Source organism: Aulonocara sp. 'chitande type north' Nkhata Bay, linkage group LG5 (assembly GCF_057382095.1).
Source record: "Aulonocara sp. 'chitande type north' Nkhata Bay isolate Kocher_YH1m ecotype deep benthic linkage group LG5, A_spYH_male_GT1.1, whole genome shotgun sequence".
Lineage (NCBI taxonomy): Eukaryota > Metazoa > Chordata > Actinopteri > Cichliformes > Cichlidae > Aulonocara > Aulonocara sp. 'chitande type north' Nkhata Bay.
The window spans coordinates 41723683-41751540 of record NC_141348.1 but is presented as its reverse complement, the minus strand read 5'-3'; the positions used below and the strand labels follow the sequence as shown (position 1 = coordinate 41751540).

Genomic DNA, 27858 nt, shown 5'->3' with positions numbered 1-27858 from the left:
CACTGTACAAACACAGATCAGTTTAATGTGCTGTGCCTAAAGCTCATCGATAAAAACATTCTCATGAACATCTCCAGCATGTTTCTAGCTCATATCCATGCTCTCTGTGGCTCCTATACCCCCACCCTCCCCTCCCTTGATGCTCTGGTAGATAGACGCCATGTCAGTGCTGGTTTTGATTTGATTGGCAAATTCGGCCATGCTGGGGCTTCTTTCCACCTCAGGTACAGCCAGCAGGGCGGCGACAGCACGCATGGCCGAGCGCCGCAGCTCCTCCTGCTTCTCAAACTCCTGCTTCACAGAACCGGCCTTCACCTGCAGGTGGAGGAAGGAGACGGAGACTTCATTTCAAGGCAGAGGGAAACTCAAAGTTACAACTCCAGGTTTGTAAAGATCTCTGTGTATTTTACCTTTAAACTATAAAAAAAGGTTCATAGAGAGTAAGGATGCGGTTTTTATAAATAATTTCTGGTAAGTTGTGTTTAAGAGACCATCAACTCCAATCCATGCAGTTTTTTTTTTATTTTCTGAATCATAATGTTTTAATGAAGTGTTGATTTCTAAGACTGTGTGTCTGTTTGAGTACTTTGGTGGTGACGGTCGCTTTAAGTGGTTCCACCAGCCTGTCCAGTCTCTGGAGAACAGCAGCAGGACACAGAGAGACCAGTCTGGCCAGCATCAGGAAGGTCAACATCTGCACAGTGATATTAAAAACAAGGAGAAAATGATCAAAAATAAATCATTATTTTCTGATTGCTGGTGCTACTGAACACCCCAGAAATCATTCCACAGGACAGAAGGTAAAGAGGTGGATCATTTTTACTTTAACTATTTTTCCACCCACTCTGATATCATAGTGGTCTTTGAGTCCTTCCTCTACATGATCCAGGAACTGCAGGATGTCCAGCCCCTCCAGGCAGCTGTCCAGAAGACTGTACATACACTCAAATGCAGCTTTACGCACATCCAACCCATCATCAACAGTGTGCTTGAACGGACCCATCTCCACCTGCAGCACACAAACAGTAAAACGTCTGCACAGAGCATGAACAGAAACGCCTGCTGCTTCTAAATCAGCTAACTCACTTCTCTGATGAGGTCCTTCCTGATCTGGGTCTCCTTGTAGAGGTGAGGCAGCACTCTTCCCAGGAGACCGCGGATCAGAGACGGTTTGTTATGAGCTGCTGAGTTAAACATTACCAAGGCGATACGTCGCACATTGATGTCCTCATCCTGCAGGGTCTTCAGGAAGTCACCTGTCACACAGAGATGACATCACAGCTTTTTATTTTTCAGAGCCTCATCTGGGTTTTTATATTTGAGTCAGCATTAGACTTCAGTTTATATTTAAGATTAAATGAACATTTGTTTTGGTTTTTAAGTGGGATCATATGAGGAACTTATCTGTAGTCAGTGTATCACTTATCTGTCAACACATCCAAGCATCAATCTGTGGGGCTGAAAAATGCTACCAACAAAGAAGGGGGAAAACTGCAGTTCCTATAATGGCCACACAGGTTTGAGACAAATGAGAAGACTCCACTCAGGCAAGTCTGCTGGACCAGACAGGGTGAGTCCTCGTGTTCTCAAGGCCTGTGTATAAACTGTTCCTGATGAGTTTGAGTTTGCAGACAGTCCTGGTGCTGTGGAAGACATCTGTCCCAGTGGCCCCCAGGACTACAGACCCTTGGAAAGTCTCATCCTTGACCTGCTATGAGCTACAGTCAGGCCACATCAGGATCCCCTTCATTTTGCTTACCAGCCCTGCGTCGGAGCAGAGGACCCTATTCATCTACCTGCTCAATTGTGCAGAATCCTCTGCAGCTCAACGTGACAAAAACCAAAGAATTGATTGTGGACTTTATGGGGATCAGGAAACCTGTTTCAATCCAGGAGGACAAAGTGGAGGACTATAAATACCTCAGAATAAACGTTGATAATAAGCTGGACTGGGTTAAAAACACCACTACACTCTACCAGAGTGGCCAGCGCCATCCTCTATGCCGTTGCATGCTGGGACAGCAGGCTGAGGAACAACTTATTCTATGCTGTTCTTATTGTCTTGGGGACACTGTAACCACATAATTTCCTCAGGGATTAATAAAGTATTCTGATTCTGCTTGAAAGGCGAGTCAATCTGATTATGAGACATGTTATACTATGTGTAATGATACTACCGGTACAAGCCTGTATTTCAATGCAGTGTGATTCTTCAGGAATTGAAAGGGAGAGCATACATCTACAATGAGTGATGTTACATCTGACAGCATTGACAAAATGAGGCTTGTTTCTCTGACATGAGATCACTGCTTCGTGATGTGCCTCGAGCTGTTGAAAAGATGCAGGAATTTTAATTTTCTGTGTGAACTGGATCTGGCGTGACTCTGAGGATCATCACAAGCTTGCAAGGAGATTATAAGAACATTATGGAGCCAACAAGGTGAAAAATATCCGCAGTTAGGGAGCATTTAGACATGATATCTCCTAATAATGACACACATCTTCTCAAATCAATCTCAGAGAGGATGGTTGGTTAGAGGTGTCTGTGTGTATAGCAAAAATAAAATACAGAACCTGATATCCGCTGGTATGCACCCCACATGTATTATCACAGCTGGGCTGCTGTACATCGAATGAACAGTAGATGTCATTACTTCAAAATGAGCAATTGTTCGGAAAGATTTGACACATTCATGGAGCTTCATCGCACCATCACCATCTACAAGTGTTCCAGTCTACCCGTTGGACCAGGTCAGCAATTAAAGTTTTAGGTTTAGAACTTGCTTTCACGCAGCCTTTTCCAAAGGGAAACACCAGAATTGCTCGGCTACCTCTGCAAATCTGCATATGTGAGCCATTAACGTTTCACCATGAAACTGAATCTTAGAAAAATGTTCCCACTTTACTGTAAAAAGATGAAGAGTAATGATGTAACATGGGATGCAAACATTTACCTATGCAGTCTTTCAGCAGTGAATCTATAGGTGCCGGGTGGTCAACAATAGTGAACTTGATGGCTGTTACCACGGTGCTGCGAGCTAAAGGAGAACCTGTGGAGACAATGTAACAAAAATAAAGATTTTTGTATATATTTTTTTCTCATTCATATTGAAGCCATATTAATACAAAATGTCAAGACCATGTACAGAAACAGAGATTGACCATGAAGATGTTAATTCTGCATTATTTGTTGCATCTGACATAAAAAACAAAAATATAAAACAGTTCTTAAATATCATCCTACCAGTTTTAAGTTGTTGTTTAAGTCGAGGCAGAAGTGCTGCCGGATTGACTAAAGTGAGTTTTCCCAAACATTCAGCCACCAGGTTCCTGGTGCCCTCCTCCTGACACTCGCAGTTCTGAAACAGCAAGGCCCACACAGACTCTACATGGGGCGAGAGACTGGAGGCTGGACAGACACTGAACAAAGAGAGAGAGGAGGAAGGAAACTTTAAGAAAACTTTAAACTTATTTTATTCAACATATGTCATGCAAATTTTGTTGCAAAGCTTTGCAAAGTTTTTTGGCAAAATCTATCATTTTTATCAGCTTAAATATTAAACTGTTACTGCAAAATTCACACTTAAACTTCAGTGAACTCATAAATGATGCTTTTCAATGATCACCTGCTTCAGAGAACAACAACAGATTATGGTGAATTAAATGCACACACACACATTTAGCCAAACATTCAACAGAACACACACCTGATGACTTCTTTGAGGGAGTGAAGGAGCAGGTACTGTCTCCGTGGCTGGGCTGAGATCTCCTTCAGGAGGAAGGGCAGGTAATCGCTCAGGCAGCCGACGGCCATGCTGCCTAAAGCGCAGGAGGCTGCCGTCTTCACCTGAAATCACAAACAAGATGTCCACACAGTCGGCTGTCTGAGCTTATTTAACCTTTGTCGCATTAATTCATCGACTGAACTAACCCACTCTACTCTCCACACAGTTTGCTCCACAGAGCTAAAGCAACATCTCATTCTGAAGGATCTTTTTTACTGATTGTCAGATCTCTAAATCTTCTTTAAGCTCTGTTTTCACACCTCCTGTTTCTGGCCGTTGTGAAACAACTATCAGACACTGAAGAAGCACTTACCTAATAAGTAGTAAAACAAACAACTGGCACTGATATCAAAGCAGTAAAAGGGTAAAAAACAAAACGGACTTTTTGACTAATTAGGTTTCAATATCAAGGAAATGTAACTGTGATGTGGGGGAAACAATCAGTTTTCCTTTGTGGAAAATAAACAATCGGATTTGGAGAAGCTCTTCTTTTAACTAAAAGATAAATTTATTCATTGTGAATGAAAAATTTAAATATTCAGATGTGGATAGTGTGTCCTACCTCTTCACTGGTGGAAGAGAAAGCCTCCAAGATGACTCCCTGCACCTCCTTACTTCCTCCCAGACTGCCCTTCCTCCCCACCTCCCCCAGACACAACAGGGCGAGGACACGAGCAGCCTCTGGAGAGCCGGGATTCTTCACCTGAGGAGAGGAGAGGGCAGAATTTCAATGAGGTAAGTGTTAAAGTAATAACAGCAAAGAAAACAAAGGTGGCTTCTAAGAGGACAGTTTCAGATCAAATTTTATAAAACAAACAAACACGAAATTTGTCTAACAAATTTATATCTCATGTCTGTTTGTGTCACATTCTTAGAGGAAACCTCCTTTGAAGCTAAAGCAGAGTACAAATGCCAGACTCTCACACCTGCTGTATGAAGCCGGCCACAGTGCCAGGAGTCTCTTTGGGAGAAGCAGAGGACAGAGCAGCCACACAGTGAGCGACTGAGTGGTAGGACTGCCTATGGACGATGCTGCCATCTGCAGAAGACTGAGATCTGTGAAACGGCTCCATGAGAGACTTCAGCAACTGACTGAGAGGAGAGGAGAGGAGAGGAAAGGAGAGGAGAGGAGAGGAGAGGAGAGGAGAGGAGAGGAGAGGAGAGGAGAGGAGAGGAGAGGAGAGGAGAGGAGAGGAGAGGAGAGGATTATAATCCCGGGTGTAGTATTTGTGTTGATATGTTGCTAACACTAAATGGACTGATCTGATTAAATCTTCCAGTTATAGTTTAACAAAGGTGCTGGGAAAAATGTTCTGATTCATATCAAACAATATAATTAAAGATCTTTAAGAAAAATTACAGATAGAAATAAAAAATCTTGAGCAAACAGGAAGAGTGCAGACGGAAAACGTAGACCTGTCAGAGTAGAATCCAACCAAGCATTTGCGCTGACCATTATTATATTATTCTGTAAAAAATATATCATACACGAAAATAAGTGTACTGCAGTGATTGAGGCATTTCACCCCAACTGAATGTTCGTCTGGTCTGGATCCAAGATCAAGCTTTGCCTGAACAAAAAGCATTTTCAGGTATATGGACAGTATGTACACAAATGATAGAATATAATTAATCTGATGAAGGTCACATGGACTGAAATATACATAAAGTCGGAGGAAGACACACTATACATCTTGCTCATATGTTAATCGGCAGTACAGGAACATCAACATGACTTGCTGATGCAATGTTGGGTTAGTTGAGGCTAACCAGGTCACTTGTGGTCATGATTAACATGTTTTAAACAAGACTTTAGCAGCTTGTGAGTGCAGAGTCTGACTCTTATCTGACAAACCTTCAGGGGAAAGACTTGCTTTACTGCCACTTTAAATAGAAGATGTTATCAGGTTGTGTCATTCTCCTGGTTTGGTTTAATTATCTCAAAGTCAACACAGAACAAACTGACTCATGCTTATTTTCTCAGACCAGACAAACTTCTCCAAAGCCAGAGAAGACATTACACAACAGACTGAGTATTCCTCCCTCCGAATACTGAACTGATATTTATCTGTAAAAACTTTGGAGTTCCCCTGCAGATGGTAATTACATGAATATTCATTTCTTGGAGATAACACTCACACTGACGTCTACACCCAGGGGATGTGATTTAATGTGGACTCCTGGGAATCTGATGGTGTTTCAATGCGCTGTTTCATATTCTTGCTGTCTAATAATATAAAATAATGACTTCTAATCACTTAAACACATTTGAACTGTGGCTTTTGGAAGGTTTTCATGGCATTTGATGAGATAACTACTGTTTACATGCCTGAGGGAAACACTGGAATGATGCACTGCTGCTCTTTTAAAAATGTGGGCTAAATTAGAGGCTTTCCAACAACTATTTAAAAACATTTGATTCATATCAGTGATTAAAATTCATTATAGTTTAACGAAAACATTATAAATAAGCCATTAGCAATAATCCTCAGCACTAAACAGCTTTCCCACTCCAAAACTGTTGATCTGTCCAGTGTTATTAGGATAAATGACCCAAAGAGATTCACAACCACATCCTATCTCACCTGTAGCTCAGATTACTGGTTTTGGACAGCACCAGTGCTTGCAAGTACTCGAGTATTGCTTCCAGAGTGCTACCCTGCAGGAGCGGTGAATGGATGAGTCTGAAGACTCCCGGCAGAACAGACGAGCTGATCTTAGCCAGAGTCGAGGGGTAGGCTTTGGCCATACCGGTGAGCAAGGTGATGGACACCTAAACAAAGGCAAACTACAGGTAGATTCAACCACAACATGTTTCATGTGTCCAACAATGTCTGCAGGCAACATCCTGTTTTAAGGAAAGCTGACTCAGCGGCCTGTGAACTTTTGAGTCATGCAGCTACGCTAACAGAGAACAAGGAGAAAAAATCTAAATAAAAATCAAAATGAGCAGAATAAGATCCCCGCTTTCCACCAACACATGTAATCTGAGCCCTAAACTTTATGTTTGATATTCCTTAACCCACTTCCTAAATGTATATGTTTTTCTTGGTGTGAACTATATGATGGAACAAAAAGAACCACCTCCAAAAATCTGCAATTACACATTTTTTACCATAATACGACATAAAATAGGCACATTACTGCTTTCTAAAAGGCAATCTCAAAAAGTAAAACTTCCTGTCACTGTCTGTCTAAGTTCAAATGTCATGCACATGCACGTTGATTCATTTATGAAAAAAAATTTTATTCTATAGATTTAATTCTTGACCTGATTCATGTGCATGTTCGGTTCAGTGCCTGTACCTGTGAAACATGCATGTCACTCTCATCCACCAGAGTAGGAAGTTCGCTCAGCACGGGCTCCAGGGCTGCAGGTTTAATGCTGGCAGCGTGATGAGTGACCAGCGCCGTCAGACACGCCAGCGTCCCGAGCTTCAACGCCCGCTGATTCTTCCTCAAGAAAGATCCCAGCACAGAGAGCGCTTCTGGCAGGATGGGTGACATGTCGATCTGTAGAAAAGGACAGGAAGTTACTAAAATCTTTCAAATTAAATAATGTGTTCATTAAATTAAAAAAACAAAACGAAAGTCATAATAAACCTTTAACGGAGAGGCAGCGATGAGGGTGATGGTCCTAACTGCTGTTAGTCTTGTGATCTCATTCTTTAATCTCTCCAGAAAGATCGCCAAGACTGCCTGAACTTCTGCCCTCAGGTGGTCACCAAGGTGACAAACAATGTGACCCATACAGGAAATCGCTCGTTCTTTTACTTCCTGGTCGATGTCTGTTGCTTTGAGCCGCTTCATCGTTACAGAAAACACCTTTGGGAAAAATAAATAAATTAAAATTATAAAGAAAAGGTAGAACCTGTTCCACACATCAGGAAAGCCTTGTGAAGGCACCAGCACAGCAGCACAAAATTCCTGGTGCCAAAGTATGAACCAGCGATGTCAGAGACCATGAAGAGGGAGCAGTCACAGAACCTTTTGATCACAGTTTGTTTCAGATGTTTTTAAAATCTATAATTCTGTAGAAATACTTTGATTCAGGCAAGCAGGAAAGCACCGGCAAAGTCATGTTTGTTCATTTTCCTTAGACAAATCACAGTATTTAACCTGCCATTCACAGTCGTTTTTCATTAATTCTTTGCTCCCACAACACATGAAAAATGATAAATAGACAGGATGCTATGGAGCACAATTAAATTAAACCGCCTCAGACCAGAAAGCAAAACAGTCCTGAGCTATTTCACCTCTTTAACGAACGGTTTAGGGTCAAATCCTCCTGCTTGTCCCTGCGGTCTCATCACTTTGACCAGGTGCTGGATGACCAGCAGAGCCTCTGAGGTGATTTTATAGAACGTGTCCTCAATGCATGCAATCACTGGGGGCAGCAGCACCTGCAGGGGTCACAGCACAAGTTAGTCTTTACATTCTCATTATTGTTGAAAAATTTAGTGATTCAACTTTTTAAAGCTGCAGAGCCCCCGAGTCATTATGAGAGACAGTGTACAGGTTTCAAGACAAAGCCTTAAAAGAAGTTTTTGAAACCTGCATGTGTGGCTGAAAGGCCTGAGGAGGGTGGGAGAGGAGCAGGACGTTGAAGAAGGAGAGCGCATCGATCCTCATGGTGGACAGGGTGGATTTGTCTGTCAGGGAGAAGACGATGCCTGCAGGAAGGAGGGGACAGGAACAGAAAGAAAAAAAGAAAGAAAGAGTGGGAGTAAGGAGCCAAAATACAGCAGCTGAAGTGAAAGAGAAAAGCTACTGGGAGACTTAGGAACAGCCGGTTGTAGGAAATGTGTGAGTTTTAGATCTTAAAGATCTTAAAGATCTCCCTTAAAGTCTATGTGACTTTGCTGAAAAGAGAGTGAAAGTTTCTGACCAGTTTGACGGTTAAGAATTAATTTGTAATGCATGTGTGTGTGTGTGTTCCTGTCTAGCTATCTTTGTGAGGACCGAAATCTGGATTCTACTATACTTGTGAGAACCAACAGTCATTTGTGAGGACACGCAACCCGGTCCTCACAAATTTGAAGGCATTTAAAGGCATTTTTGGGGCTCAAAATGTGGTTTTAGTGTCTGGGTTACAATTAGGTTATGGTTAGGTTTAGGGTTAGGGTTAGGCAATCATTTTTAATGGTTAGGGTAAGGGGCTAGGGAAAGCATTATGTCACTGAAGGACCTCACTAAGATAGTTGAATGGGGTTGTGTGTGTGTGTAGGTGTGTGCCTACCAGGTATCAGGGCAGGTATATGCTCTTCCAGGGCTCCCGGTACAGTGTGAGCCAGCTCAGTGAGGAGACAGAAGCAACCCTGTCGGGATTTGATGCTCTTCTCCTTCAGCTGTCTGTGGAGGGCCTTTACAGTCGCCGGCACCTGGACACACAAATCGCCGCACAATTTATTTCTGCAATTCATATTTACGAGACGCTCAGCAGAACTGGAAGACTGCAACATCTTAGATATGGACACGTTTGTTTAAAGGCGAAGAAGCTCAAGCAGGTTTTTTCAGACAGAAAGTGAAGGGTCTGTTTAGGCTCATATATCGGATCAGCATGCAGGCATTTGGAATTGTAAATCATAGAGAGCTACTCTGATGGAGTCCAAGAATAAAAAGATGATGCTAGAAATGAGCAAAGATCAGCTGATTTGCCTGGACTGTTAGGTAGTCTCGACTCTGTAGCCTGCCTTTTAAATTTAAATACCAAACATCTTTGAATTTTAGGTAAGTCAATGACACCTTTAAAAATGTAATTTAAATTTATCTACTTTTCAGCTCTACTTGTGAAACTCAATTAAACTCCATCCAAAAACTTCTCAGCACCTGTTTTTTCAGCAAGGCGACTGCCGGCTCCTCCTCTCTTCTCACCCCGGGATCTGAACCAGACACGATGAGGCTGTGGCGACTCGATGCCACCCGTGTTTGTCTCAGCAACGTTGAAAAAGCAGTGAAGACGTCGGCCCTGACGTTCTCCTCGCGCTCCTTGAATCGTGCCAGCAGAGCGGGGCAGATGGAGGAGTAGAAGGAGAGCAGGAGGTCCAGACGCGTGCTGATCAACGCCTCCAGACACTTGATGGAAGAGCGCCGCACCTTCCAGCTCATGTCATCGTCATCACTGTACTCGTCGTCTGACTCTGAGTGAAGTCGTGAAATGAGAATAAACTCGATTTGCTTCATACAGGTGACGGATGGAAGACAGCAAAACTCAAAAGATCTCACATTTTGTTGTGTGAAGTTTGTAATAGTTTTAAGAATCGACAGACTCAATCTGAACAAAAACAGCCGCTTTTGTTGAAAAGTTCTTTCTAAATCAGATAAACTCACTTAAAGAATACAGGTACAAAAATCATCCATATGCAGCCTAAATGTCTTTAACTTCAGTGTTTTTAATGTAGTCTGTGTTCATACGAACATTTCATGCTTCAATGTCAGTTATAAAGACCTGCTTTAAAGACTGATATTTATGTTTTAAAATACATATGAAAATGTAAACACCAACAACATAGAGGCCTATTTGGGAACCAAGAAAACAGCATTAAAGAATAAAGGTGTCAGCTGCAGGTAAGGACTGTTGTTCTCTCTGAGCTCTCATTTGTTCACATTTTCACGCCACTGAAAACGGACAAATGATCAGTTATCATTTGGCCATTTGGAATGTAACCATGGATGTACAGATCGTAATCGCTGGATTAATTCAAAACTAGACACCTAAAACATGATGATTGATTACCATCATGTTCTGTATGTTCCTGTTATTTGCTTCCTGTTAATAGTTTTTCTGCTAAATTTCTATTCACAGACACACAGATCTCACACACCTTCCTCAAGCTCATCATCTATGTCCATTCTATCTTCATCCTCCTCCTCGTTGTCATCATAGTTGTAGTTGGGGTCAAAGGTCATATACTTAAGACAAAGTTGAGTCACTGTGGCAATGTGAGGCGACATCTCCTTTGGACACCTGCCAATCAGGAAGTAACAGAAAGAGCCACAGTAAGGGCACGGAGTGTGGGTATGTACGCCTGTGGGTCATGCTGAGGGGACAATGACCTGTTTACAACATGGACTGAACAGAGGTCCCAATAGTGCAGACCTTACCAAAGTGTGGGGCCCGCCCCCCTATGGGGGGGGGGGGGGGGGGGGGGGGGGTGCAGAGCCATTACAGGGGGGGGCGTATGAAAAGGGGGGGAAAAAAACAAAACGCTTGGACACTGCTAGCACGGGGCGCCTCCACAAACGCAAAGCAGGAGATGAAGCATCGCTGAATATGTTTCCAAACCAACTTCATTCTAAGCCAAAGACTTGAAAATATGGTGAAGCATGTCTGCTCTTTGGCTTCACCTGCACAAGTGCTGAGGTAGGTCTCCCTGCAGGGTTGGTTTTCCCTGCGTTGGGAGCAGCGCTGGGCTGTTCAAATCACGGACTAACAGTATCCCACAGCTGTTAATGCTTTTAAATCCATTTTGCACAGAGAGGCATTTTTTGAAAAATGTATTGACAGCAATGTTGAATATTATTACACATGAAAAAAAAAAACAACTACACGTAAAATAATCACACGGTGACGCCTCTGCCTTTCTAAATAGAGAGACAGTAACTGCGTGTGTGTATGTAAGTGTGTAAAAAGTGCAGACAGTCAGATTAACAGTATTTTGTCTCTATCTGCCATTCTGCAATTCATCTCATGTAAACAATAACGTGGCGCACAGCGTGACGTGAAAAAAGGCACATACCTTTGACATTGCGTGACGAAGTCTGTATTCCTCGTCCACACGTAAACGCAAAAAAGGAGTTTTAAAAAATCTCCGTTTTAGGTGATTCCAAACGCCGTTTACGTGTGGACGAAACAGCTGCGTGTTCAAAAATACCCGTGTAGGTGTGGATGTAGTGTAAAAGAGTTAGTAGCTTATTTTATTACTACCTGTAATTTATTGCAGTTTACTTGTATTTCCTTAATTGTTTACTAAATGTTTGAGGTGTGAAAGGGAGCAAAATATGGGTGTGTGTGGTTGGACGATGTGTTTGTGCGTGTGCATGAGAAGGGGGGGGCATTTTTCTTGTAAAGCAAAGGGGGGCTTAGCAAAAAAAGTTTGGGAAACACTGCTATAGTGAATGTATATAAAGACTTGCTTCAAGGTAACAATTAGAACAGGGTTAGGTCTGTAGAGCTTCTGGTTATAGTCAGTGTAACTCTGTGGGAAATCAGCGTGAAAATATTGTTCCCTAAAGTGATGGAAACATGACTTTGTTTGTACCTGCGTATAAAAGCTTCAAAGGCCTGGAAACAATACTCTCTCAGCTCATCATCTTCTACTCCGGTGAACTTTACCACCATTGGGATCAACTTCTCTAAATGTTCACCTACAAACCACAAAGAATGGGAAAAGAATCTACACTTTAGATGTTTTTCTTCACTAAATGACACAAAAAATGCATGAAGAACCAAATTTTAAAAAGATCCACGAGTCTGCAGCCATGTGGGGGCTTCATACAGTGCAAGGGCACCAGATGAAGGGCCAAGAGCCGACTTCCCCCTACAGGGAAAGTTGGAGGAAAGTCATCATCTTAGCTATCAGTGCTAAATTGAATTCTAGATCATCTGAAAGGCATTTACATGTCTGAGTGTGGAACATTTGCTACATTAGTGAAACTAAGAAGATGTATTCTATAAAAAACAGTCAGAATACAGGAGCGCTGGACTATCAACATCTGAAACCTTTCAGAAGACCGGTCACTGTCCTACTAGTTTGTTTCCCCATTCAGCACTGAAGGCGGCATAAACACAGCATCAGCTCACCGACTCGATGGCCGCCCTGACGACTAATGGTTGCCAGGCACTGGATGTATGTTCTTGTCATTGATGTGGGCGGACCCTTGGCCAGCTCTTTCATCAGGTGTTCTGTCAGCTGGGAGAAGAGGGCAGGGCTGCAGCAGGGCACCAGGTGACCGAGAGCTAAGATGGAGCGCTTCCTGACCGCCATTCTGGGGCTGGTTAACTGCAGCATCCAAATGACGAATGAATGAAGAAACATTAACGAGCAGATAAAGGGACAAATGAGTAAAAATACAATCAAATAAACTGTACAACAAAATGAATGAAAGTCATCATAAAGCTGTTAAAGCATACAGTAAATATACTGAAAGCAACGTGAAATGAGAGAGTGATGTGCACGATTCTTATAAAAACGGGTTTCTTATAATAATATGAAAAATATCCTGCTATCTTAAGTATAGTAATAATTATGTCTAAAAACAGATGACAGTGATTTTTTGGGTTGTCATGGTAGCACTACACTGTAAAACCACAGTTAACATTTGAGCGGCTGAGTGTTTCTCACCTGAGGCAGCAGGCTGGAGAGCAGAGAGCTGTGGAAACTGACCAGTGCACCACTCAGCCTGTGGAAAAAAAGCAAACAGTGAAAAGCTTAAAAGTTCAGCAACGTGTACCGTGTGTGTGTGTGTGTGTGTGTGTGTGTGTGTGTGTGTGTGTGTGTGTGTGTGTGTGTGTTTGAGCTGGTACTTTTCTAATGTGGGACAGTCATCACGTTTGGACCGAGATCTTGTTTTTACCTTCCCAACATGTCCGACAGGATGTCCAGGGCCTCTAACTGCACAGACACATCATCGTGTTTCCCCATGGCACCAATCAGCTGGGAGGTAATCTTCTTACACACGCTGCCTGTCAGAGTCAAACCTGTGGATCCAACCCAAAACAAGGATGTTTAAAGAACTTTGAGCTTTCACTGCCTTCAAATGATCAGACATCCTGATTTCAGCTCACATTAAGGACTGTAGTTGCTGAATAATTGTGACAATTAAGCCCAGATGGCAGCGAAAGTGTGCAAAAATTAATGGTGAAAAAGTGACAATTTACAATTATTGGTTATTATTTAGTGAAAACACAAATATGGCATGTTGTAGCTGTGTAGGTAATTTCAGACACTTTTACATGCAGTCCCAGGAAAATTACAAACTTATTAAAGTAAAATATGAATGACTGTCTACAATGTAAGCTTTGCTTCTATGCCATGTATTATTGATGCTCTTCATACTCTCGAAGTTGCCCCTTTAACATGAGATGGAAATCCACCATTAAAAGCTGATCATCACGACGAGGAGACAGGTGGGAGGACAGTGAGCGCTCACCTGAGGATGTGAGTGGCAGCTCTGCGATCACGGTCTTCAGTCCCATGCTGGAAATGTCCCTCAGCTGCTCTTTGTCCGACGTCATGTTTGAACACAGCACGTCCACCATCGTCTCCACCTGGGGCTCCTTCACTTTGCTCACCAGAGGCGCCAGGCTTAAAAACAAACACACCAAGTTAAAAAATGTCATAATTTTGTTTCAAACCACTATTTGTTTAAATAATTATGTGATAGAAATATGACCTGTAGTATCTAACCAAGCACTTTGCAAAAACAAAAAGGTGGCTATCTAACACACAGCCTGCTACACAGACACCATCAATACTTTAAGTCCAGCAGAAATGAAGGTACCACTCTCATTTTAGTGCATTAACACTCTTATAGCTTGCCTTCAAGACCTTGAAAGGGACAAAATCATTGACCGCCTTACATATCACCGCCTTTACCCAGGGGATGCCATACCCTGCATTTACGGACTTCCTAAGATCCAAAAGGAAGCTGTCCCACTCAGACCCATTGTCAGTAGCATAAACTCAGCCACTTACAACATCTCGAAACACCTTGCTACTGTCCTAGCACCTCTTGTGGGGAACACCCCACATCACATCAAGAACTCCACCGACTTCACCGACAAGGTCCAGAAACTTACCCTGGACCCAGATGAAACCATGGTGTCCTTTGATGTAGTCTCCCTCTTCACTTGCATACCCACCACGGAGGCAGTGGAGACTGTCAGAAAACAACTACAAGAAGACAGCTCCTTGGAGGACAGGACCAACTTCACACCCGATCAGATTTGCACACTGTTAGACCTCTGCCTCACCACTACATATTTCAAATATAACGAGGGTTTCTACAGACAAAAACATGGCTGTGCCATGGGCTCCCCCGTGTCACCTTTTGTAGCCAACCTTTACATGGAGGAAGTGGGCCATCTGACCTCAGGAAATCACATGATAGGGTGGGGCCAGGTTTCAGAATGAGCTCACTCGAAACCCTGGCTGATTGGGACCTACACCCGCTTTCACACCTTGGCTCATGTGATTAGGTAGAGGCTCGTCAGGGGGTCCTTTGTCCCTCTTTGGGGGGAAACTCCCACTGGGTTTAAATCTGGGACTCTCCACCATTTGACCTTAGAACTGAAGAAGCTTCTCGGATGAGAGGTGAAACGTCTTCAAGCAACTTAAACAAGTCCAGACGCTTTTCTTTCCAAGCTCCTTAGCCTACGATGACCTGGATGACTGAGAACCTTCACAGACATATTAACACTCTTATCCTTATTTAATTCAATTCAGGTCAATTCTGTTTTATTTATACAGCGCCAAATCACAACAACAGTCACCTCAAGGTGCTTTATAGTGTAAGGTAGACCCTACAATAATACTTACAGAGAAAAACCCAACAATCATATGACCCCCTATGAGCAAGCACTTTGGTAACAGTGGGAGGCTCCCCGCTGAACTCTGATATAATGCTGTCACTTTCCATTACCTTTATTCAAAAGACAAAAGTTTCCAGAAACAGACTTTCGAGTAAATGGGAGTAGATGATACAGTAAAACTTAAAATAGTCTATAACTCAAGGGTTGGGGATAATGCAGCCCTCTGGTGGTTAAACCTAGTTAACCCTTCCACAGAGGATAGTTACAAAGAGCACCTTTCTAGGAATCCAAAAATAAATCTGGATAAATAAAATACAGTTTACATGAACTAAAGGGCCCGTGGTTGAAGCTAACCTTTGACCCCTGACCAGACTGTGGAGTTAAGGAAAAGAAAACACACCAGGACACTGACTTCTGGCACCGGTTCACACTGTGCGTACGAGTGAGATTTTTACCATTTCACAGCCAGGTTCTGCACCTCCCCATTCTTGTCTTCCAGCAGTTTGAGCAGCATGGTCACAACTCTTCTCTCGCTGTCCTCGTCCAGCTTAATGCTGTCCTTCTGCAACTCCAGCATCAGGTCATTGGTGGCCATGAACCTGCACACACACACACACACACACACACACACACACACACACATAGAGACCAAAGTTAATAAACTGATCTGTGAATCCTTTCAGTAATCCTTCTTTTCATTACTGCCTCAAAAAAGGGTCAAATAATGAATTAAGTGTCTAGATTTGTTTAGATGTCTATTTATTCTTTAATTAGATGCTTTTTCGACACTTCTGTTACAATTGTGGTCTTTCAGTAAAGATGTGCACATTACTTGTCCAATAAATATTTAGCTCATCAATTCAATGACAACAAAGAGAGAGGTAGAGGTTGGTATTATTAAGTAATTCAAATCTATACTTGTGTTGTTGTTGGCTTATAGATGTGTTTATAACACTCAAAGAGTTATCAAAACATGTAAAACAGTTGCAGAATATACTTTTCTTGGTCATACATGGCAGTAAACCCAATATGTGTTCTCCAGTGTTAAAAACATCTCCAAAGATATTTTGCAATGTATTAAAAGATTTTTAAGACAAAATAAAATAACAAAAATCTCCAACATTCTTGAACCTACTGCTATCTACCTGGACAACAACGACTCACTTTATCAAAATATAAAACTATTTAGATCATGAATTTATCATGTTAGCAAAAAATCCCTACTTCCAATTTCTGTAATTGAGTACTTTAAAAAAAATCACAGCCGACACAGATATTTACAAACATATTTTGATAATGATTAAATTAGTCAATAATATTAATATAATATTTGGAGTTTTTTTATGAAAACGTAACCTTGGTTAGGTAAAATTGTTACATCTATTTTTTGTTTTCAGGTAGAGAAAACTAATAAATGATGTGTCGATTAAATAAAAGTAATTAAGACTGTATAGAGGGCACTATTGTCTCCTCTGTGGTAAAATGGCACACACAAGTCGGGGTTTTAAAAAAGTGTCATCTCACTGTGAGAGCTGCTCACTGTTTCTTACCTGAAGTCTTTGTCAGTGGAGGTCATTTTCTCCAACAGGTTGGAGATGTGGTAGGACACACTCGACATCTTTCCACTGTTTAGGCTGTCACTCAGGCTGAGAAAAAGTTTTTTTCCAACGGTAAACTCAGAAAACTGGCCACCAGATTTAAGCCGACAACATGGCGAGGCTAGGGGGGGCAGAGAGGAGAGCTGACGGCCTGATGGAACCCGACACTCGGCGTGCCCGGCCAAAAATAGACGGCAAGGGAAAGTGGTTCAGCTTTGTGGCGCCGCCGTGTGGACACACGGAGTCCAACCGGCCATACGGAGGCGGTAATGTGCCGATAAACCGAGTTTCAAGTCTTATTTTTACGCTAATTTGCCGAAAAAAATGCCGACGGTTATCGGTTAGCATTAACCGTTTGGAGTTTTATCCCAACTTTATTGATAAACAAATTCAACAACAATTACAGTAGCCGTTTAGATTTTTTTCTCCTCAACTTTATTGATAACTCACACATGCAGCACAGTTTGGGTTAACTGTGTTCTTCATGTAACCACGTAATAATAACAATAACAACAATAATAATAATTATTATATAATAATAATAATAATAATAATAATAATAATAATAATAATAATAATAATAATTAACAAATTATTATTATTATTATATCGAAGTTTGGGTGAGGTCACTTGACAAAAAAAGACAAAATTATGACAAGAAACTGCCCATATTTAATGAAAGAGATATTTGTATGTTTAAAAATCAGTTCAAAAAGAGAAAATGTAGCTTTTTTAAATATTTTCACTAATCTGGGAGGGATCGGATTTTAATTTATTTAGAATGTGTTCATATTTAGCTTCTAAACAAGGTTAAGGTGATCTCGTCTAAACGCTTATGCGGAACACTTGTTTACTGGTTGTTGTTTCCGCCGGTATGAAGTGCAGTTGGACTCTGTGGGAAGCGGTTATCTTACTTGTTGCCACGTCGGAGTAGTCGGTGAAGCCGGTTTCTTTTAAAAAAGGAGGATTACTCGTGTTGTTCGGGGTTTCTGTGTCAGTCACGGTCATGGTGAGTTTGATAACTTTGCATTTAGGCCACCGGTGAAGCTGTTCGCTGACATTTGTGGCATTTTCCCGGTTACCGTTAGCTGCTGACGTGCCCAAGTCCAAGTAGCTCCTTAGCAAAATGGCTAGTAGTAGCAGGAAAATCAATGAACATTTTAATTCATGTGCAGTATTTGTGATTATATAATGTTTGCTCATTTCAGGTTTCTGTTATTAATACCGTGGACACCTCTCACGAGGACATGATTGTAAGTTTTCCATTTTTTTCCCTTTTTCATTTAACCGAAACTAGCTGCTAATCACAGCTGATGTTAGCCTTCTTGTTTTAAGTACCTGTAAGCGAGCTTTTACGCGTGATAACTAGAGATAGAAACATGTGTACAATGAAACGTCAGTAAATATTATCACTGTAACGTGTTATCCATTGTCCTTAAACCCAGTTGTAACAAACTGATATTGCTGCGATCTGACACTGCTAGCTGATCATCAGAGACTGATACTGTTCTGTTAGGATCATTGTCCTAATTCATGACCCTGTTTCAGTCAAGTTTTAGCTGTCGGACTGATGACTTCACATTTGACTCCAGAATAAAAAATATCTGGGGGTTTTCTTGGATAACAAAATTAGATTTGAGAAACAAATTAATTCAGTTGTTCAGCGGTCCTTGTTTTAAATTAAGGCTCATATCCAAGGTGAGATTATTTTTATCCTTTAAAAACTTGGAACGAGCAATCCATGCATTTGCCTTATTTCAGCTGGATTACTGTAATTCACTTTATGTTGGTGTCAGTCAGTCCAGTTTGGCAGGACACTTGTACAAAATGCTGCAGCTGTCTTTTGACTCCTGTGAAGAGACACCAACATTTTACCCTGGTGCTTGCTTCCCTTCATTGGCTTCCAGTGCAAAATTAAAATAAAATTTAAAATCTTACTTTTGACTTAATAATCGCTAAATTGTCAGGCACCAGACTATTTGTCTGACCTTTTGCAGCTTTATATGTCCTCTAGAGGCCTTTGATCAAGTGATCATTTACTCTTTACCTTACACAAGTCTAGGATGGTTCATAGAGGGAATTGGGCATTTGCGGTTGTGGCACCGAAAACGTGGAACGATCTACCTCTCCACATTACAAAAGCCCCAACTGTCAATCCTTTTAAATCCCATTTTGAAACATATATTTTCGCTTTGGCTTTTTATACTGCACGAGAGTTACCAATTCTTTTTATCCTAATTTTCTTTTAATTTTCTTACCTGTTGTTGCTGTTAATGCCACTGTTTAATTATTACGTTGTGCAGCGCTTTGGTCAACTCTCTGTTGTTATTAAATGTGCTTTATAAATAAATAAATAATAAATAGAATACTTTGGTATACAGAGGAGTTTATGGTCGACTTGTAACTGCAGGGTTTCCATGTGCAGTGGCTGCACAGCAAGCCCAAATCAGCACCTCTTAACCATTGTGCTGACAGTTGGTCAGAGATGTTTGTGCTAGTACGCTGAGTTTGGTTTTCACTAGACTTCTACACCTGATCTTGTCTGTCCAAAGAACATTATTCCAGAAGTGCTACCATGTTCTTTAGGGAGAGACGAGGCTTTCTCCAAACAAACCAGACTTGTTCAGTTGTACTCTCTTGTGCATTTCACATACTGACCAATACATGTAGCGTTTCATAGAAACAATAGGGTGTACTAAGTTTATTTCAAAGATCTACTTAAAGTTTTTTTTAAACTGACTTTTTTCACATGTCTATATGTCACTATGTTTCATAAAGTCCAGACTACTAAACTAAATTACATATAAAAGAACATTTGAGTTGATTAAATTAACAATAACACCAGGATTGTCAGTGGGTGACGACACACAGCAGAACATCATCAGCCCACTCTGAACCTGTTTTGTGTTAATTCACACAAACAGTGATTTTCACTGTTGATTGTGATCATTAAGTCATACATGATGAAGCACATTGAGCTGAGCTCCATCTTTGGCAAAGGCTATTAAAATAATAATTTCAGAAACAAATCATTAACAACTTGCCACTGATACCCTGTGACTGTTGCCACAGATACATTTGAACTTGACTTACAGTGGGGCAAAAAAGTATTTAGTCAGCCACCGATTGTGCAAGTTCCCCCACTTAAAATGATGACAGAGGTCAGTAATTTGCACCAGAGGTACACTTCAACTGTGAGAGACAGAATGTGAAAAAAAAATCCATGAATCCACATGGTAGGATTTGTAAAGAATTTATTCGTAAATCAGGGTGGAAAATAAGTATTTGGTCAATAACAAAAATACAACTCAATACTTTGTAACATAACCTTTGTTGGCAATAACAGAGGTCAAACGTTTACTATAGGTCTTTACCAGGTTTGCACACACAGTAGCTGGTATTTTGGCCCATTCCTCCATGCAGATCTTCTCGAGAGCAGTGATGTTTTGGGGCTGTCGCCGAGCAACGCTGACTTTCAACTCCCGCCACAGATTTTCTATGGGGTTGAGGTCTGGAGACTGGCTAGGCCACTCCAGGACTTTCAAATGCTTCTTACGGAGCCACTCCTTTGTTGCCCGGGCGGTGTGTTTTGGATCATTGTCATGTTGGAAGACCCAGCCTCGTTTCATCTTCAAAGTTCTCACTGATGGAAGGAGGTTTTGGCTCAAAATCTCACGATACATGGCCCCATTCATTCTGTCCTTAACACGGATCAGTCGTCCTGTCCCCTTGGCAGAAAAACAGCCCCATAGCATGATGTTTCCACCCCCATGCTTCACAGTAGGTATGGTGTTCTTGGGATGCAACTCAGTATTCTTCTTCCTCCAAGCACGACGAGTTGAGTTTATACCAAAAAGTTCTACTTTGGTTTCATCTGACCACATGACATTCTCCCAATCCTCTGCTGTATCATCCATGTGCTCTCTGGCAAACTTCAGACGGGCCTGGACATGCACTGGCTTCAGCAGCGGAACACGTCTGGCACTGCGGGATTTGATTCCCTGCCGTTGTAGTGTGTTACTGATGGTGACCTTTGTTACTTTGGTCCCAGCTCTCTGCAGGTCATTCACCAGGTCCCCCCGTGTGGTTCTGGGATCTTTGCTCACCGTTCTCATGATCATTTTGACCCCACGGGATGAGATCTTGCGTGGAGCCCCAGATCGAGGGAGATTATCAGTGGTCTTGTATGTCTTCCATTTTCTGATGATTGCTCCCACAGTTGATTTTTTCACACCAAGCTGCTTGCCTATTGTAGATTCACTCTTCCCAGTCTGGTGCAGGTCTACAATACTTTTCCTGGTGTCCTTCGAAAGCTCTTTGGTCTTGGCCATGGCGGAGTTTGGAGTCTGACTGTTTGAGGCTGTGGACAGGTGTCTTTTATACAGATGATGAGTTCAAACAGGTGCCATTCATACAGGTAACGAGTGGGGGACAGAAAAGCTTCGTACAGAAGACGTTACAGGTCTGTGAGAGCCAGAGATTTTCCTTGTTTGAGGTGACCAAATATTTATTTTCCACCCTGATTTACGAATAAATTCTTTACAAATCCTACCATGTGGATTCATGGATTTTTTTTCACATTCTGTCTCTCACAGTTGAAGTGTACCTCTGGTGCAAATTACTGACCTCTGTCATCATTTTAAGTGGGGGAACTTGCACAATCGGTGGCTGACTAAATACTTTTTTGCCCCACTGTAGCTGTACGTTTGTTATAAACTGTAACCTGTACGTCTGCTGTAGGACTTTTGTGTTTTACACGTTTATCTGAAGTAACCCCTCAAAAACATGAAAGGGACACAATAACATTAACTAACTTAAGAGGGCAGTGGTAGACCAACATGTTCAATGAGGTAACGACAATGTTTGTGTCAAAGCCGGTTTTGAATACAGTGCATTCATAGATATGGCTTCATTTCCCTGTTGGAAAGAACAGTCTGATGGCAGCTGTGAAAATACTCTTAATGTTGCAAACTGATTTATTGTGTTTACTTTTGGCTGCTGACTACAGCCACAGAAAGCACATTATATAGATTTAAGGCTGATTCTCCAGCAAAGGAAGATGTGCAAAAGCTCCTCAGTATCCGAACTATCCCTTTTAAGAGAATAAAGTATTTTCTTTTGACTAAATCATTGTTGCAGCATTTATCCTTTTTATTTTCAGTTAGATGATGTTTAAACTATCACAGAACAATCACCATGAGCATTTTTAAGTTCATTTTACTTTTGACTTTGACTTGTTGCTGAAAATGTATAAAATATTCTTTAAATTGAAAGGTAGAGGTGGAGGTTCTCACTCAGGTTTTTACATTTTGCTCTGTCTGTTTCAGCACGATGCCCAGATGGACTACTACGGGACTCGGCTCGCCACCTGTTCTTCTGACCGCACCGTCAAGATCTTTGACGTCAGAAACGGAGGGCAGATCCTTGTGGCAGACCTCAGAGGGTAAGAAGTAGGGCTGGCCCATATCATACCATTCACGGTAATACCGGTATAATGTTGGGCAACAATAAGAAAATGAAATATTGTTATAGACTATGGATAACTGCATTTCGTTGCCCTGTACCTGTGCATGTGCAATGACAATAAAGTTGAATTCTATTCTATTCTATAAACGTGCGTGCCTTTGTTTTCATATTCACATGGTGGAAAAAGCATGGCGGCGGCAGAGAATGAGAAGGGCGAAAGCTGATCGTTGAATGAAACAGATGAACCAGAACTAGTTTGTAAAAATGCTGCAGCTTCACTGGTGTGTAACTGGTTTGGCTTTTGTCCCTCAGATACACAACAAAGCACTATTTTTGGCAGAGCATGCTAGCGGGCCGTCGTTATTACCGTGTTTTTTGGAAAATACGGCACACTTAAAATCAATTCTTTGATTTTTCTGACAATCAACAGTGCCCCTTATAATCCCGTGTGCCTTATGTATGAACTCTGGTTGTGTTTACTGACCTCAAAACGATTTTATGTACACGGCGCTCGAAAATCTGTTAAATGTTTCAGTACGACTTTGCTAAGCTACGAAGCCGCACCGCTTGATGGATTGTCGGAGCATTACGGCTATCGTAGGCAGGAGCCTCGCGGAGTGATACGTGCTGAGCTTCAACATAATGTTACCATACTGTGTGTGTTTAACCTCTGTTTAAGTTTTGTGGATATTATACATGGTTATGCTGAGGATATGTCGGCCAGTTTCCACTGAAATGCCTTTTGGTTAAACTGTCAGCGAGGAATTTGCATTTGCACGGTAAAATTTTTTATATCGCTTTAATATTTTGTCTAGTGTCAATTATATCGTCAGTTATATCGTTATCGAAATTTTCGAATGTATATCGTAATAAATATTTTTGGTCATATCGCCCTGCTCTACTATGAAGCCTCAGTTTGTTGAGCAAACCAAGAGTCTAAAGCTAAAAAATGAACTTGTATCACTTGTGGTGATGAAATATAACTTGTTGGCACTTTTGTCTGCTGTAATTTAATTGCCAGGTGACAAATCCAGGTACTCAGTGAAAAACAGAACTAATTTGCATCTCTTGTGTTTTGTAGCCACGAGGGTCCCGTGTGGCAGGTAGCGTGGGCTCATCCAATGTTCGGCAACATCCTGGCTTCCTGTTCCTACGACCGAAAAGTCATTATTTGGAAAGAAGAGAACGGATCCTGGGACAAGATGTACGAGTACACCGGACACGAGTCGTCAGGTGGGTTTGATACAAGTTTAATCTCAATTCTTGTCTTATACATGCAGGTGGCTTCACACAAGAAAAGATCAGATCCTCACAGATTATTTAATTCATGTTCTTTGTATTTACAATTACAACACTATACATTTAATATCTTTTATTGAACACTTAGGACATTTACTGGATCTCCACGGATACAAGAATAAATCCAGGGTGCTCAGTCCAAGGCTTTTCAGAAATTAACCAAAAAGGCCTCTGATTCATTTTCCTTATTCAACCTGCCACATTTTTGTGTCGGTATAACAGGGCTGGGCCATATCATACCATTCATGGTAATACCGGTATAATGTTGGGCAACGATAAATAAAATGAAATCTATACATGGTTATGCTGAGGATATGTCGGCCAGTTTCCACTGGAAATGCCTTTTGGTTAAACTGTCAGCAAGGAATTTGCATTTGCACGGTAAAATTTTTATATAACTTTAATGCACATAAAAAAAAAAACAGCTGCCACCTGCCCTCAGAGGTTGATAACAGTCTTTCTAAATGGTAGAAGGAAAAAGTCTGAATCTCAAACTTTAGGTTTTTAACCAACCTCATAGCAAAATGCCACCAAAGTTGAAGTATATGTAATAATTTTACTAACTTGTCGAATATATATGAAATATATTTAAATATTTTTAACTTTTAGTGGATTTTCCTGTATTCACATTATTGTTCTCACCACAAAGAAAATCACTTTGCTTTAGGTGTAAACACAAAATCTGGGTTGGGCAATGTGTTTTTACAGAAGATCCAGCCATCACTGTCTGTGTATTGACTGACCTTTTTTGTTATTTGTGGTGTATCAGTGTTATGGTTTTTAACCATCATTTTCTAGTTCCTCATTTCTGTAGCTCCACTTTGTAATTGCCCTTCACCACAGTGTCTTTTATCAGATGCCTCACTGTGGGTTTTGGGGGGGGTGTGGCTCTACCTGTCAGCCACTTTACCTTATAGTGGCATCTTGCATGTTATGTTTCCTTTTTAATTGCTCAATTTTATTGTAGTGATTATGAGAATTTTTCTCAGTAGGTTAGTGTGTTTTGATCTGGAGTCCCTCTGGCTGTTTTTTCCCCTCCTTGTACTCTTTTATTTGTTTCTTTTTGTCCCTTCCTCAGAAATCCGGTGTTGTAGATTGTGTCCTCGGTAGAATTAGAAGTTTAACAGATCAGTTTGGTGTGTCAGCTCACAAAATAATGAAGCACAATTTATTGCATTAAGATTTGATAGACTCCTCAGGCCTCTGTCTCATTGAGCCTCCTCCTGTGTTTCCACAGTGAACTCAGTCTGCTGGGGTCCATATGAGTTTGGTCTAATCCTGGCCTGTGGCAGTTCAGACGGAGCAATTTCCCTTCTCACGTTCACTGGAGATCAGCAGTGGGATGTCAAGAAGATCAGCAATGCTCACACTGTGAGACTTACAAACTGCTCTGAATGTTTGAAATGTCACTTTAGCAGCATCCTGCATTGGATGTAACACACTGTTGTGATTCTGCTGCAGATTGGCTGCAACGCTGTAAGCTGGGCTCCCGCTATAGTTCCAGGCAGCTTGATTGATCAGCCATCGGGACAGAAGCCAAACTACGTCAAGCGCTTCGTCTCCGGAGGCTGCGACAACCTGGTCAAACTCTGGAAGTAAGTGCTCATGTTTTCTGAAAATCTCTGAAGGAAATTACAGTTCATACCATAGGTGCATCTACTAAAACTTTTGGACACGTTCTAATCTCAGTAAAAAGGTCAAAGGTCAACTTTTCTGAAACCCACAAAGGATTTTCAAATTTATACTATAGGTGCATACCAGGAGGTTGATGGGTAGCACTGGCAGTGTTCCTGCAACACACTCAAAGTTTCAGAAGCATTTAAGAAATTATTATTATTATAACATAGTTGTGTAAGACATGCACACTTGACCAATCAGAAGCATTGAACACTACAAAAGAAACCTGAGGAGTACAAACATATTTCAGTGGAACATAAATCAGATGTTCGCTCTTCAGAAAGTTTCGGTTCTCTGGGGAAAGTTCACTGATCTTGATATTTAATGTCACCACAGCACAAACACGGTGATCCTTGTGTGACAAGTGTGGTAGTGGTGAGTGGAACCTCGCAGCAGAAAGGCTTCTGGTTTAAAAACGTGGCTAGAGCCTTCCTGTGCCTAGTTTGCATGTTCTTTCAGTACCCTTGTGGGTACTCCTCCTTCCTCCCACATACCACAAGACACACTGGGTTAGTTGGTTATCCTAATTGGCTGAATCCAAGGAAGATACATTTCTTGCTTGAAGTATAGACAATAAAGCTCTGCATGAGTGTGTGGTTCAGGGTGGCTTGTGGTCTGAAGCATTTTCTTGTTTTGTTTTTGGTTTTTTTCTTAAACCTAATTGTCACTGATTGATATTTCCTGCCTGCAGAGAGGAGGATGGGCAGTGGAAGGAGGATCAGAAGCTGGAGGCTCACAGTGATTGGGTGAGAGATGTTGGCTGGGCTCCATCTATTGGTCTTCCCACCAGCACCATTGCCAGCTGTTCTCAGGTGAGATTTGATGTGATTACACATGCAGAACATGCAATTTATTCTGCTTTCCAGCACCTAAAACATAAAGTGTTCATTCAGACATTATAAATAAAGTTTTGATAACTTAGGTACAAGTTTTTCACCACTAGATGGAGCCAGAGTGTGCCTCCGGTTCAGTCAAGTGTGAGATTAAAAATCCACCAGTTCATAAGCGGGTTACATTAATCTGTAGTGCTTCATAAAATGTGGTATCATATAAAAGCAAGTGTTATTGGCAGCTTGCAAAAAAGTATTTGAATAAAATCAAACCATTCCTGTTTTTCTTCCACTGGGGTTATGTGGGAAATTGTTTTCCATTCTTCCAGGATGGACGAGTATTTATCTGGACGTGTGACGACCCTGCAGGCAACACCTGGACGGCCAAACTGCTCCACAAGTTCAACGATGTGGTGTGGCACGTCAGCTGGTCGATCACTGGAAATATACTGGCCGTTTCAGGAGGAGACAACAAGGTAGAAAATACACATTTACACCAAATCCACATAAAATTATAGATATCATTTGATTTCCTTCTGTCTGACTTGGTTATATGCAAACTAAACATGCCACAGTCTGGAAAAAAATATATTATTGATATGGTTTTATCAACCTGCAGTATGCTCTGCCCTTATTTTTTTTAACCTTATTGATTCAGGATATTATGGCTGTTTCTCAAAGCTAATATTTAACTCTAAAGAATAAGTTGAATTAGATTTGAGCGCTGACTCTGATTTTATTTATAGTTTATTTATTAAACTATTTATGAACTTTTCAGGTAACGCTGTGGAAGGAGTCGATGGATGGTCAGTGGGCGTGTATCAGTGATGTCAGCAAAGGCCAGGGCGCAGTCTCCACCATCACAGACACACAGCAGAATGAGCAGTGACCCTCGAATTAAAACACACACACCCATTCCGTGACCCCTGACCCTTCGATGATGACCCTCAGCCTTCAGAGATGAAAGAATAAACATGCTGGACATTTGGACTGAAAACAAGACGCCCACAGTGATGAAGCCTGGTCTATAATCTGAGTTTTAGGCTTCAGCATGAGTTGGGTGCCTGCTGAAAATCAACAAGGAGAATTTATTAGAGGGAAAGAAACCATTACAACTCAAAGAATCATCGCTCTCTGTATTTTTACTTTAACGTTTAGAAATCCGGACACAACTTTGTTTGTTTAGTCTTTAGCTTCATCAAAGTTTAGTTCTTCCTGCTCTGCTCCAGAAATATTCCACCTCCACTGCTGGAGAACAAAATTACCATCACCCTTAATGCTCCCAGCATCCTCAGGGGCAGTCGTCCTGACTTTCAACACTTTATTCTAATTACTAGTTCACTCAAATTGGCTTTGGGTGAACCAAGAAAACTATAAAAACAAAGCAGGTGAGCCCACCTTCACACCTAAAACAAACTCTCATGTTCTCATAGTGAAACAAAACATGACTTGACTGCCTGGTTTGGATTTACATTTAATGATAAGTGGATAAATGTTTTATTTGGTAAAATGTTTGCAGACTCTTTTCAGCTGTTAAATGAATAATCTGCCTTAACAACCATGAATGGAGCGATCGTTTTTCTCCAGGTGTATAATCAGAATCCATTGATTTTTTTTTTCATGTTTGATGTAATTAAATAACTGTTTAATATTAAAACAATTTTAATGTC

The 27858-nt window shown here is 41.3% G+C and overlaps 2 protein-coding genes across 4 annotated transcripts; one reads left to right on the top strand and one right to left on the bottom strand.

Annotated features, from left to right (window-relative positions):
• Window positions 1–17309, bottom strand: LOC147331370 (cullin-associated NEDD8-dissociated protein 1-like). The gene is made up of 24 exons (XM_086293648.1): window positions 16869–17309; window positions 15774–15917; window positions 13938–14092; window positions 13362–13485; window positions 13130–13187; window positions 12589–12787; window positions 12047–12152; window positions 10610–10752; window positions 9615–9925; window positions 9025–9166; window positions 8340–8458; window positions 8042–8188; window positions 7389–7610; window positions 7092–7298; window positions 6371–6558; window positions 4712–4877; window positions 4348–4488; window positions 3708–3847; window positions 3245–3420; window positions 2955–3050; window positions 1087–1256; window positions 845–1009; window positions 587–694; window positions 1–315 (listed from the first exon to the last, which is right to left on the bottom strand). The coding sequence occupies exons 1-24, from the start codon at window positions 16934–16936 to the stop codon at window positions 85–87; spliced, it is 3726 nt and encodes a 1241-aa protein (XP_086149774.1). The 5' UTR covers window positions 16937–17309; the 3' UTR covers window positions 1–84.
• Window positions 16846–27858, top strand: LOC147331369 (protein SEC13 homolog). 3 transcript variants are annotated; one of them, XM_086293651.1, is made up of 9 exons: window positions 16846–16918; window positions 18125–18169; window positions 22244–22359; window positions 23464–23615; window positions 24919–25052; window positions 25143–25276; window positions 26050–26170; window positions 26518–26664; window positions 26967–27858. In XM_086293651.1, exons 2-9 carry the CDS (start codon window positions 18164–18166, stop codon window positions 27075–27077), a joined length of 921 nt encoding a protein of 306 aa, XP_086149777.1. In that variant the 5' UTR covers window positions 16846–16918; window positions 18125–18163; the 3' UTR covers window positions 27078–27858. The 3 variants fall into 3 exon arrangements, with proteins under 3 accessions (XP_086149777.1, XP_086149776.1, XP_086149775.1); XM_086293650.1 differs by lacking the exon at window positions 16846–16918 and adding an exon at window positions 17036–17182; XM_086293649.1 differs by lacking the exon at window positions 16846–16918 and adding an exon at window positions 17775–17925.